Source organism: Nicotiana tabacum, chromosome 19, assembly GCF_000715075.1.
Source record: "Nicotiana tabacum cultivar K326 chromosome 19, ASM71507v2, whole genome shotgun sequence".
In the NCBI taxonomy this organism is placed as follows: domain Eukaryota; kingdom Viridiplantae; phylum Streptophyta; class Magnoliopsida; order Solanales; family Solanaceae; genus Nicotiana; species Nicotiana tabacum.
In genome coordinates, this window is record NC_134098.1 from 99,092,100 (window position 1) to 99,112,300 (window position 20,201).

General features: G+C 41.6%; 1 protein-coding gene across 1 annotated transcript; it reads right to left on the reverse strand.

The window, feature by feature from the left end:
* Positions 1 to 1,751: 1,751 nt before the first annotated feature.
* On the reverse strand, positions 1,752 to 11,780 carry LOC107799834 (E3 ubiquitin-protein ligase At1g63170-like). Its single transcript, XM_016622978.2, has 5 exons — positions 10,939 to 11,780; positions 10,227 to 10,346; positions 10,015 to 10,147; positions 2,325 to 2,489; positions 1,752 to 2,219 (listed from the first exon to the last, which is right to left on the reverse strand). The coding sequence occupies exons 1-5, from the start codon at positions 11,493 to 11,495 to the stop codon at positions 2,043 to 2,045; spliced, it is 1,152 nt and encodes a 383-aa protein (XP_016478464.1). The 5' UTR covers positions 11,496 to 11,780; the 3' UTR covers positions 1,752 to 2,042.
* Positions 11,781 to 20,201: the final 8,421 nt, after the last annotated feature.

The following is a 20,201-nucleotide window of genomic DNA, read 5'->3' on the forward strand; positions in this document are numbered from 1 at the left end:
ATAGGAGTTTTTCAATGATGGTAGATATGTACCTCGAGACCGGTTCACATCGGCCCGCTACCAAAGAGGCCTTTTCGACCCTAAAATCAGTAACAGTCGGGCACCCTGCCGGAACGAATTTCTCAGGGTGAGGTTCCGCCGCAGCCTCACTGCCGGCGGGCCATGATGAAGAATCAACTTCCTTTTGCAGTACGGTTTTGGAAGTTTTCGCCATATTTGAGCAAAGCAAAAGAGATAGGATGATATGCTGTTTGACCAGAGTTCTAGAAATTTTGGTGTAAGAATTGTGGAGCAAAGGGATTTTTTCTGAAGAAGAAGCAAGAGTAGAAAGAGCTTTTTAGTGTGAAAGTTTGAATACTTATAGCTTGGTGATGACGGTTCAGAACTGGTGGTGGCCGACCAACGACTGACAAGCATTTAATGCCTTGATAATTGGACCGACGGGACGTTTTGTCACATACGTCATAATCGGGCTCGTCGCTGACGTCATTACCCATCTAGTCGGAGTTCGAAAATTCATATCGTTCCTCGCCATCTTCTTTCCGAGAAACGAGGACTATCTGTATACTGTTAAAATCGAGCATGCCTTTCACGTGACTTATCGAGAGTAGAACATGACTGTGCAAAGTTCGACTTCGTGTAATATCGAGTCATAATACGAAGTTAGGTTGCCGAGCTCGTGACCCGGAGACCGATCAAGATCGAGATCGGCCAAGATCGAGATCGAGCAAAATAGAGACCGATCAAGATCGAGATCGGCCAAGATTTAGGAGAGCTTATCGAGCCAAAAAACAGAAAGCTGAAATATCCGCAATTGGGCGAGAATCTCGGCGAAAATCCCGGCGCATATCAAGGAGGGGCCAATTAATTAATCTATCATGGGATTCCTTACTGTATTTAGAAATTATATTAAGAATAGGACATCCCTGGTACTTAAAGGGGGTCTGATCATTTGTAGAAGACATTCATTGATAGAATATAAAGCAATATACTGCCTTTTCTTCTGGTTTTCAATATTCAGTCATTTTGTTCTTGTATCAGTTTACCCTCCATTCAGTTTGAGGGTGATCAAACTTGAGGACCTAGACTAATTGATTCATTCGGTTTGCATTCATTTCGTTTACAGCTAATTTCGATACTAATATTTATCTTTTCTCTATTTGTACCAAGTTATAAATCACGTATCCTTAAAACCACGTACAAATTCAATTGTTATCCATTTTTCGGGTAAATTATTTGGCGCCCACCATGGGGCTAAGGATAATAGTGGTTATTTGGTACAAATCTCTATAAAATACGCAATTTTACACTTGCTCTTTGAAATATTTTGATTTCAGGATAAAGATGACAGAACTCTCAATTACTACCCGTGCATATCGACAACGGATCTGGCTATCAAGGTGAGAATGACAACGTGACGCCCGGTGACGTAAGGTCACCCGCTGAACCCGTTGAGACTCGGGCCGTGAATCCAATTGACGTTAATTCACATGTGACCATCGACGCAAACCAGCATACTGGTCCCGAAAATAGCGTCCATGGTGGAACCAGGTCTGCAATGTCCATAGTTATTTTATTTGCGGGGTGAGTTGGGCGGTTAGTTGCTACATGCAGTGAAATACATCACTATTTGGTAATATCGTAGTAAGTACTAAGAAAAAGCAAGATGTGGTCGATAGCCAATTGCAATACAAACACAATTGCACAATTGCAGGATGGACAGTAGTAGAACCTGTCCTAATAGGGGAAAAAGGAAAAAATGGTCTGATTACCATTCACATTATGATTGTGTGAGCCATGTCAAACATCAAGATGATGAGAATTCGTACATGTAATTCAGATTAAATTAAATATCTACATATGATACAGGACAAGAAATGTTTTACAAACATGTAAACCTACCAAAATACACGCTACAACATGACAAAAGCGAGCGCTAGGATTTGTGAATAAATAAGCACCTACTAGAGGTTGAACCTGGTACCAACACCCAGAAGTACAAGAAGATCTTCATTGTGATGGCTGCATAGCATTAAGCTGATTTATGCGTCTTCGCCACTACTTTGATTGCCATTTTTAAGAATATTGAACTTGCAAAGAGGGCAGGTGGCATTTATGAACAACCACTTGTCTATGCAGGCAGAGTGAAAATGGTGACGACAAGGGAGCTCACGCAGCTCAGTTCCATCTTCATAGGGACAAAGGCAAATGCAACATTCCTGCAACAGACAAGAATGAACGAAATCAACTTCTTGAAGGATTGGGAAGTTCTCTAGGTTTTGTGAAATTTTCTAATCAAAGAACAAAGAATGTATAGAACATACGGCATCTTCCAATGTGAGAACATGCTCAATGGGTGTATCAGCGTCACATTCAGTCATTACTCCTCCAAATGATTCTTGAATCTCGCCATTTTGTTTTTCAAAATCACCAAGTTTTCGAAACTTGTATTTAGGCAGCCTCTCAACATCTTCCTTGGTTGCTCCTTCCTATCTCACGAAAAAAGCAAAATTGAGAAAGATGTTCAGACAATTGATGCAAAAAGAGAGAATCTTCAGAAAGCAAGAGACACAACCAATAGCATAAAATAGAAAATAAAGGCAGTTTTTTTATTTATTTATTCAAGACTATATCAATCAAAAGCAGGAACACTATTCAGTTACATCCTCCAATTCCTCTCTGTGATGGAATTGCATAATGTAAACATAAATTATCTCATTTTGTGAAACTCGACAGAAAGAGCGAATAATAAAACAAAGATAAGACCCTATGATATTAAATTTAAATTACCAAAAATATCAAGTAATTGGAAATATCATTTTACCACTAATTACAATTATCAGGCACATCATTTCCACCATGTTAACCAATACCATTTGGTAAATTATAGGGCTTTTTTCGCATAAATCACAAGATCCTAAAGCAATTGCAACACATAAGTTGAAGCAAATTGCTACCATAATAATATGAAGGATGATATCTACATTCTTCTAGGTATCAATTTCCGCAATTTGCTTCTATTTGGAGAATCTCTTTCGTTCCTCTTAGTGCTATGCTTTAACTACTGGTTATTGTTTTACTTTTCACTTATTTTCTGATTCTGGTGATGTTGTTCTTTGTTCTATGGTTTCTATTGATGATACTGATATATTGCCTCTTTTCGTCTTTCTTTTGTCTTCTTGAGCCGAGGGTCTTTCGGAAACAGCATCTCTACCCTCTCGGGGTAGGGGTAAGGTCTGCGTACACACTACCCTCCCCAGACCCCACTAGTGAGATTTCACTGGGTCGTTGTTGTTGTTGTTGTTGTTGTTGCTGCTTCTATTTGGAGAATCAGCCACAGAAGGGAATCTGGGGAAAACGAGTATTATTACTAGTGAACTGGATAAAAGGGTGAAAACGGGTTGGTAAGCATATTCAGTCCCCAAAGAGTACAGACCAGACTTGAGTTTTGGTGGATGCACAATTTATACTCAACTGATCGGAGCGGTTTGAGGAGAGGTAGAGGTAGGCCAAAGAAGTATTCACACTACCCTCCCCAAACCCCACTTGTGAGATTATACTGGGTTTGTTGTTGTTGTTGTTGATCGGAGCAACGAATGGAAAAGGCAGTTAAAACACGAATGTTAGATGCATGTTTCAAAGATAATGGATGCTCGTCTACAAACATTTTCTAGATTAGCCTAGGAGGATTTCAAAGGAAAAGTCAAGGACCCAATTACTAAATTATACAGGTCTTAGAATAATGTGAATCCAAATTAGAACTAGAAAAATGTGGATAGATTATTCCCTCTGTTTCATTGGAAGCTGCCTTTTTCTAAAAGTACTTGTGAGAAGGCACGGGAGAAAATATGTTATTGATATTGGATGAACAATACAATACAAGAGGTCCTTATTTATAGCTATACTATACAAGGACATACTACTCTTCTACCAATGTGGGACAATACTACACTATATACATGCTGTAAACTAACACTCCCCCTCAAGCAGGTGCATACAAATCATATGTACCGAGCTTGTTACATATATAACCAATACGAGGACCAGTGAGAGACTTGGTGAAAATATCTGCAAGTTGATCATTCGACCTCACAAACTTTGTAGCAATCTCTCCTGAAAGTATATTTTCTCTGACGAAGTGACAATCAATCTCAATGTGTTTAGTTCTCTCATGGAACACCGGATTTGATGCAATATGAAGGGCAACTTGATTATCGCACACAAGTTCCATCCGACTGATTTCACCAAATTTCAACTTCTTGAGCAATTGTTTGGTCCAGACTAGCTCACATGTTGCCATAGTCATTGCTCGATATTCTGCTTCTGCACTAGACCGAGCAACTACATTCTGTTTCTTGCTCTTCCAGGACACCAAATTTCCTCCTACTAAAACACAATATCCAGACGTAGAACGTCTATCAGAAGGTGATCCTGCCCAATCAGCATCTGAGTATCCAATGATTTGCTCATGACCTCGATCCTCAAAGAGTAACCCTTTGCCTGGAGCCGATTTTATATATCGAATAATGCGGACAACTGCATCCCAATGACTATCACAGGGAGAATTCATAAACTGACTTACAACACTCACGGGATAAGAAATGTCGGGTCTAGTCACTGTGAGATAATTTAATTTTCCAACCAGCCGCCTATAGCTTGCAGGATCGCTAAGCGGCTCCCCCTATCTTGGCATAAGTTTAGAATTCGGATCCATCGGAGTGTCAACAGGTCTGCAACCTATCATCCCCGTCTCCTCAAGAATGTCTAAAGCATATTTTCTTTGAGAAATAACAATACCTAAGCTAAACTGGGCAACCTCAATACCTAGAAAGTACTTCAATCTGCCTAGATCCTTAATTTGGAAGTGCTGGAAGAGATGCTGCTTCATATTGGTAATACCATCCTGATCATTGCCAGTAATAACAATATCATCAACATAGACTACCAGATAAATACAGAGACTTGAAGCAGAGTGCCGATAAAACACAGAGTGATCAGCTTCACTACGAATCATGCCAAACTCTTGGATAACCGTGCTGAACTTACCAAACCAGGCTCGAGGAGACTACTTTAGACTATAAAGTGACCGACGCAAGCGACATACAAGGCCACGAGACTCCCCCTGAGCAACAAAACCAGGTGGTTGCTCCATATAAACCTCATCCTCAAGATCACCGTGAATAAAGGCATTTTTAATGTCCAGCTGATAGAGGGGCCAATTACGAACGGCAGCCATGGATAGAAAAAGGCGAACTGAAGCCACTTTAGCCACGGGAGAGAAGGTATCACTGTAATCGAGCCCAAATATCTGAGTATATCCTTTGGCAACAAGACGGGCCTTAAGTCGATCAATCTGTCCATCGGGACCAACTTTGACTGTATAAACCCAACGACAACCAACAGTAGATTTACCTGAGGGGAAAGGAACAAGCTCCCAAGTACCACTTGTATGTAAAGCAGACATCTCGTCACTCATAGCCTGTCGCCATCCTGGATGAGACAACGCTTCACCTGTAGACTTAGGGATGGAAACCGAGGACAAAGAAGATATAAAAATATAATGGGGAGATGACAGACGATGATAGCTCAAATCGACATAATGAGGATTAGGGTTAAGTGTGGTCCGTATACCTTTCCGAAGTGCAATCGGTGTACTAGGAGCAGGGTCAGGTGCAGGACGAGAACCAGTTGGGCCTGATGGAAGACGCAAACGACGATGATAAGTCAAGAGTGGTGTTCCTGTGGCTGGGGAACTAGGGGGAACAACACTAGACTCCTCAACGGTTGGTATGGATGAAACCTCTGTGGTCGAAGGTGGAGGAGGAGCTATAGTAAACTCCTCAAAGGTCGGTATAGGTAAGACCTCAGATATATCATGGTGGTCAGCAGAGGTAAAGAAAGGTTTAGACTCAAAAAATGTGACGTCAGCTGACATAAGGTACCTACGAAGATCTGGAGAACAACAACGATATCCCTTCTGAACACGAGAATAACCAAGGAAGACACACTTGAGAGCACGAGGAGCTAACTAATCTTTCCCAGGGGCTAAGTTATGAACAAAACACGTGCTCCCAAAAACACGAGGTGGAAGAGAGTATAAGGGTGACTGGGGAAACAATACTGAATGCGGAATCTGATTCTTGATGGGAGATGAAGGCATCCGATTAATCAAATAACAAGTTGTGAGAACTGCATCGCCCCAAAAACGCAACGGAATACGAGATTCAATTAGAAGTGTGCGAGCAGTCTCAATAAGGTGCCTATTCTTTCTCTCAGCAACCCCATTTTGCTGAGGGGTATAAGGACAAGATGTCTGATGAATAATTCCTTGAGAAGTCATAAACTGCTGAAATTGAGAATATAAATATTCTAAGGCATTATCACTGCGAAAAATGCGAATAGAAACACCAAATTGGTTTTTGATTTCAGCACAGAAACTCTGGAATATAGAAAATAACGCAGAACGCTCTTTCATTAAGAAAAGCCAAGTACATCTTGAATAATCATCAATGAAACTGACAAAATAACGAAATCCCAAGGATGAACTGACTCTACTAGGACCCCATATATCAGAATGAACTAAGGAGAAGACAGACTCTGCATGACTCTCAACACTACGCGAAAAGGAGGTTCGGGTATGTTTCCCAAGTTGACACGACTCACAATCTAATGTAGACAAACTAGATAAACTAGGCACCATCTTCTGAAGTTTGGATAAACTCGAATGTCCTAAACGTCTGTGGATTAGATCTGGAGGATCTGTACCTAGACATGTTGTGGAAGGAATGAGTGAGTTAAGGTAGTAAAGGCCTTCTGATTCACGTCCTGTACCAATTGTCTGTCCCGTACTGCGGTCCTGCATAATAAAAGAATCGTCAATAAAATATATACCATAATGGAGGGCACGAGTCAAACGACTAACAGATGCAAGACTAAAAGGACAGCCAGGGACATAAAGAACAGAATCTAGGGTGATAGAAGACAAGGGATTAGCTTGTCCAACTCCTTTTGCCTTAGTTTGACATCCATTGGCTAAAGTAACAGTGGGAAGAGACTGTGAATATACAATATTTGACAAAAGTGATATATTACCAGAGATGTGATCAGAAGCGCCGGAGTCCATGACCCATGGGCCAAGAGTGCTAGATTGGGAAACACAAGCAAAAGAATTACCTGTAACAGAAGTATCAGTCTGAGCAACTGAGGCTACTTGTGGAGATGTCTGCTTACTTACTCGATACTGAAGGAGCTCATTATATTCTTCTTTAGATAAAGAAAATCCTTGGTTACCTGGAGTCTCGGTCTGAGCAATGTAAGCATTTTTGGGTGGACGACCATGTAAGGAATAGCACATTTCACGAGTGTGTCCAAGTTTGTGACAATAAGAACACTTGGGTCTAGATCTTCCAAAACGACCTCCTCGTCTATGCTCCATAGTTTGAGATGCCCGAACATCCATTATCTGGGATGCAAGAACAGAGGAATCAAGTATATGTGATGAGATTACTGGTGGACTTGGTGCTGCAGCAAGGCGGAGTAATCGAGAGAATAATTCATCAACTGTCGGGACAGACGGACTAGCCAAAATCTGATCGCGTACTGAATCAAGATCATTAGGAAGTCCAGCGAGGGTAAGAACGAGAAACATCTTCTGTCGCTGCTCTTGTTGTTTTTCCACACTAGCAGAAACTGGCATCAACTTCTCAAATTCCTCCATGACTGCCTGTACTTGACCCAAGTAAGTAGACATATCCAATTCCTGCTTCTTTAAGTTTGTCATCCGTGATATCACATCATAGAAGCGAGATATGTCATTAGTGTATAAGGTGCATGCCTTTGCCCAAACCAAATAACATGTCTGGAATGGACGAAACAAGGGCATCAACTTGGAATCAATAGATCGCCACAAGATGCTACATAACTGAACATCGATTTTTGCCCAAAGTGCTATTGCCTTTTCATCTCCATCGCTAGACTGTTTGATTAGATGATCTTGAACACCTTGACCTCTACACCATAACTCGACAGATGAAGCCCAAGCTAAGTAGTTTGAACCTCTCATTAAAGGTTCCGAGGTAATAATACCACTAGAGCTTCCAGAACTCATGTTTCTAGACCCAAAAGCATCAAATCCCAAAGACATTGTTGCAAATTATTACCAAATAGGAGAAAGAATCAACTGTAATCCACTGAAACAGTGTACGGAAACACAGAAACGGAATACTGAAATACTGTAGCTGCCGGAATCTACTGTAGCTGTCGGAATAGTACTGTAGCTGCCGGAAAAAACTCAAAGTTGTCGGCATGAAATGAAAACAGTAGGGGGGTAGGATCGGAATTATCAGGCGACCCAACTGTTCTGAAGGAAGATTTTCAAAACATGGCCGGAAGTGGTCGTACGCGCCGGCGCGTGAGGAGGCTGCTGCCGGAGTTTTTCACTGGGGTTTGGTCGCCGGACAGTGACGACTCTTGTGGTAGTGTTGGATTTTGCACAACACTGACAGAAATGAAACAGATAGAAAACAGCCTTAAAAAAGTACTGATTTCTCTTTCCCGGAATCGCTGGAATTTATGCAAAGCGATTTCTCTTTCCCGGAATCGCTGGAATTTATGCACAGCGATAAGTATCTCACAATTGCTCTGATACCATGTGAGAAGGCACGGGAGAAAATATGTTATTGATATTGGATGAACAATACAATACAAGAGGTCCTTATTTATAGCTATACTATACAAGGACATACTACTCTTCTACCAATGTGGGACAATACTACACTATATACATGCTGTAAACTAACACTCCCCCGTAAACTCTAGCTTTGCAAGCTAAGCAGGCTGGACAATAAGGAGGATGATAGGAGACACAGACCAACTTCTGAATTCTACAGGGCACCAGGCTTTAAAACTGGGCAACATATAATTTAAGGGGGCAATTGAAAGGGGGAAATATGCGGCCCGCCATACCTGTCCCAGACATACTAAACATGTGCGGCTAATGGTATAGTTGAAACATGGCTTTGGAACTTGATACGGAAAACTAAACTTCCAACCAAAGCAATACACTTCAGCTGGACAAAACTAACTGAAGCATGTTTGACCCAGGACAGTCTCAACAAGAGAGAGACTAGACTCTGTAAGAGATGCTACATGTGCCACCAAAATGCAGAAGCACAAATCATCTATTTCTCCAGTGTAAGTCGTTGTTAATATCTGGAGCATGTTCTACTCAATTTTTGGAGTAAACTGGATTAATATAGTATTAAGGAAGCGTATGAAAACTGAATTTAATGGAAAGTTGGAAAATCCATCAAAAGAGTCTCAAAAATAGTCCCCGTAGGTATTTTTTGGTATGTATGGACCGCAGATGATTTTATGGGATCTCAACTCCCAACACTCCCTCAAAGCTAAATGTCTTCTCAACCTCTTTTGCTGGAGTAATTCGACTTTCGTAAATAATACTGATTTTTTTATTCTTTTTGAATTTTGTTAGCTCATTGATCTTAATTTAGGACACATGTATAGGAGCTAACACTCTTCTGTAGTTGCTGCATTTTCTTGAAGCCTATCAGTGAATCACTTCATGAAAAAGGAGGTCTCTACTGTCTACTACAAAAGCAAACGCCAAAGTGCACCAACGTAATATCTGTCTTTTTTTGGGGGGGTGGGGGGGAGCATAGGTAAGAGTACATCTTTGGGACTTCTTGTTCTACTGTCCTTTGGATTTACTAATTTAATTGACATTTCCATCCATGAGAGAAAGACACATGAACATCCCTAAAAAAGAACATCTACGTTAAGTCGTTAACCACGAGATCAAAAGAGAGGTTCTAATTAGAACCATAATCAAACACAAAGGGATGAAACAAAAGATATAATATCAAAGAACATATTTCCATGATCTATTGCTTACCCTAGCAAGACTGTTTTTGAGCTGACAATTGGAACTAGATCCCAAAAAAGTAGTTTTTATATGTACCTTGTGACTATATAAGGTAAAAAATATTACAGAACTACCTGGTCCGCCACTGCATATAAAATAGCAATGATACACGGTAGGCAGCAACAAACAGCAATTCCAATGAGACAAGCCACGGCAACACATATAACAACAAAGATCACATCGAATGCTAGAAATGTGAGACAAAGCCTGCAAAAGAACCCAAATAAGCATCACTCCAAAGTATATCACAACAATTACAGAGATCAAAGACACGTTTGGTACAAACCAGTAAAGTTGAGGTGCATCATGAGTCAAACTTTCGCCACCAGCGGATATCCAATAGAACCCAATTATCCACCAAATGAAAGAAAACATGGTATTTGCAGATTCCAGATGCTTAGCAACACTGAAACAATAAATTAAGAATCATTAAAACATTCTGAGGCACAGGCATACAATTCTAGTCTTTTAGAAACACAGAGCTATTGATACGAAATAACTAACAAGAGAAGAACTCTGTTTCAGGAATTTTGACACTCATTGGCAACAAACTTTTTTTTTTTTGGTTGGTTTCCTTATACGATTAAGGACAAGCTTTAATTATCCACGACAGGCATCAATTTCAACAGCGTCAAGCCTCATAGTTACATATTCAGCAGCCTAGAGAACCTTTCTCCCACCTAACAGACCAGTACCTATGTCTTTCAAATGCACTCGTAACATGAGTTTCCAATTCTCCACATGATAACTCTGAAAGGCAGCACATGAGTATACTAATTCATTTACAACAATCTGAGCCACTAATACCTTGACCAAGAAACTACACATACTACTATTCAACTTAAAATGCCTGTTCTAACCTAACAAGTAAATCAATGAAATGAATAAGCAACAGCAAAAGCAACAACTACACGAACTATGAATAATAAGAAGAATTTACTTTTTCAATCATTAAGAATATATTCATCAAATCACATGCTTCAAAATAGAGATTATACCTAGTTTCATCCTCATTCTGACGGCTCTCAGTGTGATAATCGCCAGCTTCCCCTCCGTCACTTCCCGAACTTGAACCGTTCCAACCTCCAGCAACGCTACTCTGCTCAGAATTCAAACTTGTAGCAGGATTACTAAGCTGAATTCGGCGTCTATACTCAACGCAAACACAAACCATGTGAAGCAAACACTGTAAAGCGTATCCAACAATCCAAAGCCTCAATGGCATAGAAGGTGACTCGTCAAGGCTCAAAATCAACACAGAAACTGAGACAATCACGAAAGCTAAGTTCCAGATAAGATCCAGTATCACTATAGGTTTAGAGTACGCCCAATCGCTCTGCCGTTCCTCGATTTGCTCCGCTGCAGCTTCCCTCACGCGCCTCGACGGCTCTCGCATCATTCGCCGGCTACTTGCTCGCCGGAGAAATCGAGCCGCTCCTCTTAGGCTCGGGGCACGGCGCGCTAACCGTCGGCTCCTAAAGAGCTGATCGGTGAGCAACGGCGTCGTATCAACTCTGTTAGAACTGTCATCGTTACCGGCTCTCGCCGTCGACATCGTCGCCGGAAAATGAAATTAACGGAGATATTTGAAACGATTGACGGTGAAATATTGGAAAATTGGAATTTGGATGAGGAACAAGAAATTCAAATATTCTGGATTTTCAGATATAAACTGTAATAACACTGTTTATGTAATGATTGGATTTATGGACTTAACTCGCTAGGAGTATAGAAATGAATGTACTCTCCAGGACATGCACCGTTTTTGACTTTCACCTGTCGAGCTGCGATTTGCAAAAATAAACAATTATTAAAAGAAAAAAAAAACCTTACGCACCACGTTTTTCTTTCTTTTTTCGCCCCTTTTATTTTTGACTTTTTGGTGTATCCTCTCGATATTCTGTTCAGCAATCGATCTTGATTAATATTTTCTCCCATTACCAAAAACAAAAAAGATTACTTTCTCCATTTTATTTTCGACAATGGTATTTGACTAATTACAAAATAAAAATAAAAAGAATGTTCCAACACACAAATTGCAAGATTCAAATCTTGATGTATGATTTTGCTCGCTCCAAAATTAGTCATGTTTATTTCTATCTCCATATTTAGATCTTTAAGAATGGTCATATGTGTGTAAAGGAGTCTGAGACAAATGAAGGTTTTTGACTATGCGAACGAGGATCTGAAGATGGTGCCTTCTGAAGACAGTTGTATTTTAGTTGTCTCTACTTCGAGTGATAGTAGCGTCAGACGTGGTACAATGTGTGGCGGAACAAGAAAATGAAGTGGAAGAGAAAGAAGACTAAAGCAGAGTTGGTTCCACAGGGCACAATGGATGTGATCATAAGGAGAAAATTAAGTATTTAGGGTTGGTTAAATTTAGAGGAGAGAGAGACGGTGAATTTGCAGATAAATTAACAAAGAGAATAAAGTAAGAAAAAGGATGGGAAGAGTTTGGAAAGGAATTGGGATGTTTCTTTTTGTCGTCATGGTAGGATAAAGATTAATTATTTTCCTTTTTCAATATTCATTTATTTTTCTTTTCCATTCAATTCTTGAACTATGCGTAAATTAAGAATTTCCCTTTTTCATGGTTTATTATCCATGATTTAAGTTTCGCAAATCTTACAAATTTGAACGAATCAACGGCAATCGTGTCCGCTTAACAAGTTATAAGGTATGTTTAACGAAAAACGGATATAGTTGAATTTGTACGTAGTTTTAAGGGTATGTGGTATAACTTGACACAAATCGTAAGAGTAAAATGGAAATATCGAATATTGATTGCAAAGAATGAAAAATAAGCAAAGTTGGAAAGAAGATGATTTATGGATTAAGCAAGATGAATCAATCTATATAGCTAAAAAGGATAACTCTTCAATATATGAGTGTATGATCTTTCCGTTACAATGTATGTAGAAACTTGGTCCCCTACTGAAATAATAACCAACCCCTTTTATAGTGGAGAGATCCTACTTTAAATACAATTAAAAATACATAGTGGGAGACCCATGATAAATCAACTTTTTCCATTATTCCTGCCAGGATTCTCTCCCCTAGTGCGGTTGCAACGACTCTTGTCTATGAGCTCGAAATTGACTCGAGCTCGATATCGACTCGAGCTCTCTATCTTGACTCGAGCTCGATTCTGATTCGGGGACAGTGTTGGTCAGTATCTGCCTCGTAAGCTCGATAACTTCATCATAGTTCGATTTGGATTCGAGCTCGATAATGATATCGAGCTCGACATTGATCGGTCCCTAAGGCTTGAAGCTTGATGACCTGACTTCGGACCTCAACCTGATCTTCGATCCAATGCATTACCATTTCGACCAGTTCATACGAAGGACTAACCGGTTTTAACCGTATACAGATAGCCCCCTCGTTTCTTAGGAAGGATGTAGCGAGAAACGACATGATTTTTCAACGGTATGATTAGATATATACTGACGTTTGCATCGAGTCCGATCATGACGTGCGTGATAGTTGTCCCGTCGATTCAGTTTACCTAGGCATTTAATGCGTGTCAGACGATGGTCGGCCATTATCGAAATTGAACTGCCATTGCTCTACCTATAAATAACCCATTTTTTCACTTTTAATCACTTTTACATCTCCAAACTCTAAATTTTCTAACTTATTTCTCATACCTTCTGAATTCATTCGCAAATCTGTGATTCTTCTCTGCAAAATCTTTCTTCAAAATACCAAATCTTTGTTATCTCCTTCTATTCTCGATCTTTAAATCCAAAAATGGCGAAAACATCAAAAATCATCCCTCAGAAAGAGAAAGCTTCTTCTTCACAGCTCGTCGCCGACAAAACACCGGTGGAGCCACAGCCTGAGGAGTGCGTTCCTGGGGCGTGTGTTCTTACCTCTGATTTTAAGGACGATAAAGGCTCATCGGTTCCCAGCCGATGTGAGCCAGTATCGAGGTATATGTGTTCGATAACCGAAAGGCACCTTGAACAGCTAAAGAAAGATTGCAATTAGGAGAACAAAGAAATAGTAATCTCGTCTTATGAAGAAGATATCACCACTTACGTGAAAAGGTTTTAAGTGTGTGTACTTACCCCTTCACGCTAGGTCCCCTCGACCCTGTTATTATTGATTTCTGCCGTCAATACAAAAATAACCCTAGGCCAGATCCATCCTTCTTTTTGGCGGATCGTTATTTTGATTTGTTACTTCGTGAACAAAATCGAGGGGATGCCTTTCACCCTCGACCATCTTATCCGATTATACTGTCCTCGCCTCTTTCGAGGCGGGTTAATAAAATTTCAGCATCGGGCTACCAAGGTTCTGTTCTCGAGCATAGACGAGGACAAGGATCGAGGCTGGATGGGCAGGTTCATTCGAGTAAAGACTTCGGACCTGATTCCGACTGAAAAGATGCCTTTTCCCGAGGAGTAGAACATGAAGCATAAGTATAATTCTGCTGTTATCTCCTACTAATTTGCCCCTTCATTTCTTTTCTCACCGATATTCCCTTTTTGTGATGCAGCGGTTCCTTGGATGCCCGCTGCAGTTCTCGACCTCAAGAACTGGGTACAGGATCTAGCTTCGACCTCCACCTATGCCGAGCGCTCATGGCGTGATTTGTCAAAGGGCCGATGGGAGGCCAAAAATCATGGTGAGCCTATTTCTCGTATCTTTGGTAGTTCGAACGAGATGTTTTCCATATACTTAAATCAATTTCCATGTATGTAGGTGTGGGCAAAGATGCGGTTTTGAGGCCCTCACCCGTCGAGGAAGAGGCTTCGGCCTCTGTTCCAAAGCAGGTGAAAATAAGAGAAAAAGGGCCTCCGCTTACGAGGATCCAAAACTGAAGACAAGGATGGCTCGTAAGCCAAGGAAGAATACCATTCCTTTGACCGTAGAATCAGTTCTGCGTCTAAGGGATGAAGACGAAGAAGAAGAAGAAAAAAATGACGGGTCCGTGCTAGTGGCCCAAATGAAGAAAACCATCGATGCCCCAAAGGCAGCTGAATCGATGGTGATTTATAAGGCTCTGCCTCGGACTGAGGAGATATCGGAGGAAGATTCGGGCAGAGTCCCCGAATCATTAGAGATCGAGGATGCTTCCCACCGAAGTCAACAAATGGTGGGTATATCGGAAGGGGTCGGTCCTGAAGCTCTCCGAACTGAGGAGACCGCCCCAAGCGAGTCGCTTGGGGCAATAGTAATTGGAGACTCGCCCACTCTCACTGCCTTTTCCGAAGGGGCGATTCGGGAAGCCCAAGCTTTGGGGGCCCTCGAGATGAGTCAGTCTCATGAAGGGGAGGACCTCTTCTGTGATTTGTTTACTGGGGTCGAGGACGCTGCTGGCCCTAGTGATGTGTCAGGCCTTTTCTGCGAAGTGCAGCAAGCTCTGGATCGGGTAAGCTTTAACTCTCTTCGTTGATATTACTTTTATGTTTGCTATTCTTTTCTAACTTTTTTTCTTCTTTCTTCGCAGGCCGTGGCGGTTCATCAAGAAGCATGTTCTCGGTCTCGAGCTGAGCTGCATCGGTTCGAGGCCGACCTCTGACAGGTTGCGGAGGAGAGGAACACCCTTAAACTCCTTTTCGGGGAAAAGGAAGAGGAAATCAAAGGCCTTCGAGCCGAGTTGGCCAAGGCTCATCAAGACCAGTCTAACCTGACCGAGCAGGTAATGGTAATATTAAGAACTCATGGGCTTGATTCAGGATTGGAGGCTAATATTTCGATCTCACATTTGCAGCAGAAACTAGAGATGATCGGGCAGCTTCGTGAAGAAGTTGATATAATAAGGGCGGAGACCATGGGATGGAAAGATGGCGTGGACCGTCTTGCTGCAGAAAAGAAAACCGTTCGGTCCCAATTTTCATCGACTGCAAGCCAACTTCAAGGCATGAAGGAGAAGAGTTTGGTTCAAACGAGAAGAATAGAGGAACTCGAGGCTGGGTTGGCCTCCGAACTTGCCAAGGCCAAATCTGATGCCTAAAAAGCAAAGTCCTATGCGGATGCATTAGTGACCGTTTATCGGTTGGATACTGAAGCTGCTCAGGTACAAGCAAGAGAGGCAGTCAAGACCGCTAACACTCGAGCACATTGGGTTGCTGAACTTGCTAAATTCTGATCTCGGAGGGAGACCCTCGAAGATATCCATGCTCGAGGTTTCGATCTCACAGAAGAGATAAAAAGAGCTAAAGAGCTTGAAGCCAATGCTGAAGCCTTGGCTTCCAATGATGATGATGGTGATGATGATAATGATGGCGATGATGGGAGCAAGAGTGGGTCCGAGAGCAGGGAGGAGCCCGATGGAGAAGAGACTGCCCCGTAGATAACCAAGAAACTTAGCCCTTAGTTTTTATTTTGGTTTTTTGTGTAGCATCCTGTTCGAACATTGTAAATATTTGTGTATATATAAAGATCGTTTCTTTTCCTGGCTCGCCTCTATTTTATTCTCTGCCTTGAGAAGATTTTGTTTCATTCATGCCTTATGAAGGTTTTTATAAGGCTTTAGGCAATTTGATCGAATTTGGATCTTGTAGCCTTTATAATCGAGTGAGTGCTTGCTCAAACTCGAAATAAGGTAGCCTATAGGCTTTAGTAGTCGAGTTGAGTGATTGCTTGAACTTGAAGTAATGTAGCATGTAGGCTTATTAGTCGAGTGAGTGGTTCAAACTCGAAGTAATATAGCACGTAGGTTTAATGGTCGAGTGAGTGATTGCTCAAACTCGAGATGATGTAGCCCGTAGGCTTATTAATCGAGTGAGTGATTCGAACTCGAAGTAATATAGGCCATAGGCTTAATGGTTGAGTGAGTGTTTGCTCGAACTCAAAATAAGAGTAGCTCGTAGGCTTAGTAGTCGAGTGAGTGCTTGCTCGAACTCGAAGTCATGTAGCCCGTAGGCTTATTAGTCGAGTGAGTGATTCGAGCTCGAAGTAATGTAGCTCGTAGGCTTAATGGTCGAGTGAGTGTTTGCTCGAACTCGAAATAAGAGTAGTCCGTAGGCTTAATGGTTGAGTGAATGTTTGCTCGAACTTGAAATAAGAGTAGCCCGTTAGCTTAGTAGTCGAGTGAGTGATTCGAACTCGAAGTAATATAGCCCGTAGGCTTAATGGTCGAGTGAATGTGTGCTCGAACTCGAAATAAGAGTAGCCCGTAGGCTTAGTAGTCGAGTGGGTGCTTGCTCGAACTCGAAGTGACATAGCCCGTAGGCTTATTAGCCGAGTGAGTGATTCGAAATCGAAGTAATATAGCCTGTAGGCTTAATGGTCGAGTGAGTGTTTGCTCGAACTCAAAATAAGAGTAGCCCGTAGGCTTAATGGTCGAGTGAATGTTTCCTCGAACTCGAAATAAGAGTATCCCGTATGCTTAGTAGTCAAGTGAGTACTTTCTCAAACTCGAAGTGACGTAGCCCATAGGCTTATTAGTCGAGTGAGTGATTCGAACTCGAAGTAATGTAGCCCGTAGGCTTAATGGTCGAGTGAGTGTTTGCTCGAACTCGAAATAAGAGTAGCCCGTAGGCTTAGTGGTCGAGTGAGTGATTCGAACTCGAAGTAATGTAGCCCGTAGGCTTAATAGTTGAGTGAATGTTTGCTCGAACTCGAAATAAGAGTAGCCCGTAGGCTTAGTAGTCGAGTGAGTGATTCAAACTCGAAGTAATGTAGCCCGTAGGCTTAATGGTCGAGAGAGTGCTTTCTCAAACTCGAAGTAATGGTCGGCCCTTGAGCCTGTTTGCATAATAAATCTCGAAATAAAGGAATTTTTCTTGGATATAAGATATCGGAAAAGAAGAAATTTTTCTTTGTAAGTCATTATACATATGTTCATGTTTTGTGTCAGGGCTCGGGCCAACTACATGAGCATGGTTCGTTTTGACCATTTGGCTTTTACAATTTTTCTTATCGGAGCCATGTTGTTATGAAGTAACTTTCTTGCATCAAACTTGATATATTTGAGGGGTAATGCCCCCCCAGTTTTCGAGGTCGATTGTAAAGAGGCCTCAGATACTGTTAAATTGTTCTAAGTTAGCACGATAAATGGTTGTCTTATTAAAAACCTTGCCGAAAAACTTATTTGGGATAAAACCAGTCTAAGGGGAAAAGAGTGCAACGCGTGCTTTCGGACCTAGGGCTCCGTGTTGAATGATCCATCCTTGTTCCTGATCGAACTCCTGCAAGGGTTAGTTTCGAAATATCAACCAACATGGGAGGGTCGTACCTTAGCAGTAGTATCGTTTTAGGTGCGACACATTCCAATTTCTTGGTAGTTGTTTGTCGTTTATAATACCGAGCTTGTAGGATCCTTTACAGACGTTTTCGAGAACCTGATACGGTCCTTCCCAGTTTGGACCCAATTTTCCTTCATTTGGATTTTGGGCGCTGAGGGTGACTTTACTTAGCACTAAGTCCCCAATTTTAAATTGGCGAAGATTGGTTCTTCGATTATAGTATCTTTTGATCCGCTGCTTTTGGGTGGCCAATTGGACAAGAGCAATTTCTCGTTTTTAATCCAATAATTCGAGGCTAGTATTCATAGCCTCGTGATTTGACTCTTCTGTTGTATATCGTAACCTGGCGCTGGGTTCCCCGACTTCGACTGGGATCAAGGCTTCGGAGCCATATACTAAGGAGAACGGGGTTGCCGTTGTACTAGATTTTGACATTGTTCGATATGCCCAAAGAACTTCGGGTAGAATTTCTCTCCATTTTCCCTTAGCGTCATTCAACCTTTTCTTTAGGTTTTGAATGATAGTCTTATTTGTCGATTCGACTTGTCCGTTCCCACTAGGGTGATATGGTGTTGATAATATCCTTTTTTTTGTGGTTTTCGAGGAATTTCGTCACTTTGCTGCCGATAAATTGTTTACCATTGTCACACACTATTTCGGCGGGTATCCCAAATCGACATACGATATGATCCCAGATGAAGTCTATAACCTATTTCTCCCTTATTTTTTCGAACGCCTGTGCCTTGACCCATTTAGAGAAATAGTCAGTCATAAATAAAATGAACTTAGCTTTACCTGGGGCCGACGGCAGAGGGCCGGCGATATCTATTCCCCATTTCATGAATGGCCATGGGGATAGGACTGGGTGAAGTTGCTCTCCGGGCTGATGGATCATCGGTGCAAACCTTTGACATTTGTCACATTTTCGAACAAACTCCTTTGCATCTTTGTCCATATCGATCCAAATAATATCCTGCTCTGATTATTTTTCGGACTAATGAATCGGCACCGGAATGATTTCCATAAGTACCCTCGTGAATATCACGTAGGATGTAGTCAGTGTCTCCTGGACCTAAGCATACTGCCAATGGTCTATCGAATGTCCTTCGATATAATGTTCCATCTGCAGTCAATGTGTATCAAGCATCTTTGGTTCGTAGGGCCCTCGAATATTTAGGGTACGATGGGAGTTTTTCGTTCTCCAAATATTCAATACACTTATTCCTCCGATCCCAGGTTAAGCTTGAAGAATTTATCTCGGCATGACCTTCCTCGATCACGGATCTCGAGAGTTGAACGATAGTCCCCGAGCTTATCTCATCTTCCTCGATCGATGATCCCAAATTTGCAAGTACACCGGCCTTACTGTTTCATTCTCGAGGTACATGTTATAAAGTCCACTCTTTGAAACGGTGCAAAGTTACATGTAGTTTGTCCAAATACCTTTGCATTCTATCCTCTCGAACTTCGAAGGTTTTGTTTACTTGATTTACCACCAGTAAAGAGTCACACTTGGCTTCAACGACTTCTGCTCCCAAGCTTTTAGCTAGCTCGAGACCTGCAATCATGACCTCATACTCGGCCTCGTTATTAGTCAACCTAGTAGTTTTGATAGATTGCCTAATAGTGCTACCCGTAGGCAGCTTTAAGACGATGCCTAGCCCGAATCCCTTCACGTTCGAAGCCCCGTGAAGCCGTCAAACTTTGTTCGTTCAAACCTTGAGTGAAAGCCTGAATAGCCCAATCGTCTGTGACTGGTGGCAGATCCATTAGTTCCATTTGAAAATGAGATACAAACTCCCTTAGCATCTCGTTATCCTTTTGTCTTACCTTGAACAGGTCCGACTTCCTGGTCTCGACCTCTATGGCCCCGGCGTGTGCTTTTACGAAGGAATCTGCAAGCATAGCAAAATAATCGATAGAATTAGATGATAAATTATGATACCATATCATTGCTCCCTTTGACAGGGTTTCACCGAATTTCTTCAATAATACGGATTTGATTTCATCGTCCTCTTGGTCGTTCCCTTTGATGGCACATGTGTAAGAGGTGACAT

Excerpts from the sequence above, each read along its gene's own strand:
- LOC107799834 (XM_016622978.2), bottom strand. The coding sequence starts at position 11,495 with ATGTCGACGGCGAGAGCCGGTAACGATGACAGTTCTAACAGAGTTGAT. Across the intron at positions 10,347-10,938 it reads CAGAATGAGGATGAAACTAG|TGTTGCTAAGCATCTGGAAT; the intron begins GTATAATCTCTA and ends TTATTGTTTCAG. Across the intron at positions 2,490-10,014 it reads TATATGCAGTGGCGGACCAG|GAAGGAGCAACCAAGGAAGA; the intron begins GTAGTTCTGTAA and ends TTCGTGAGATAG.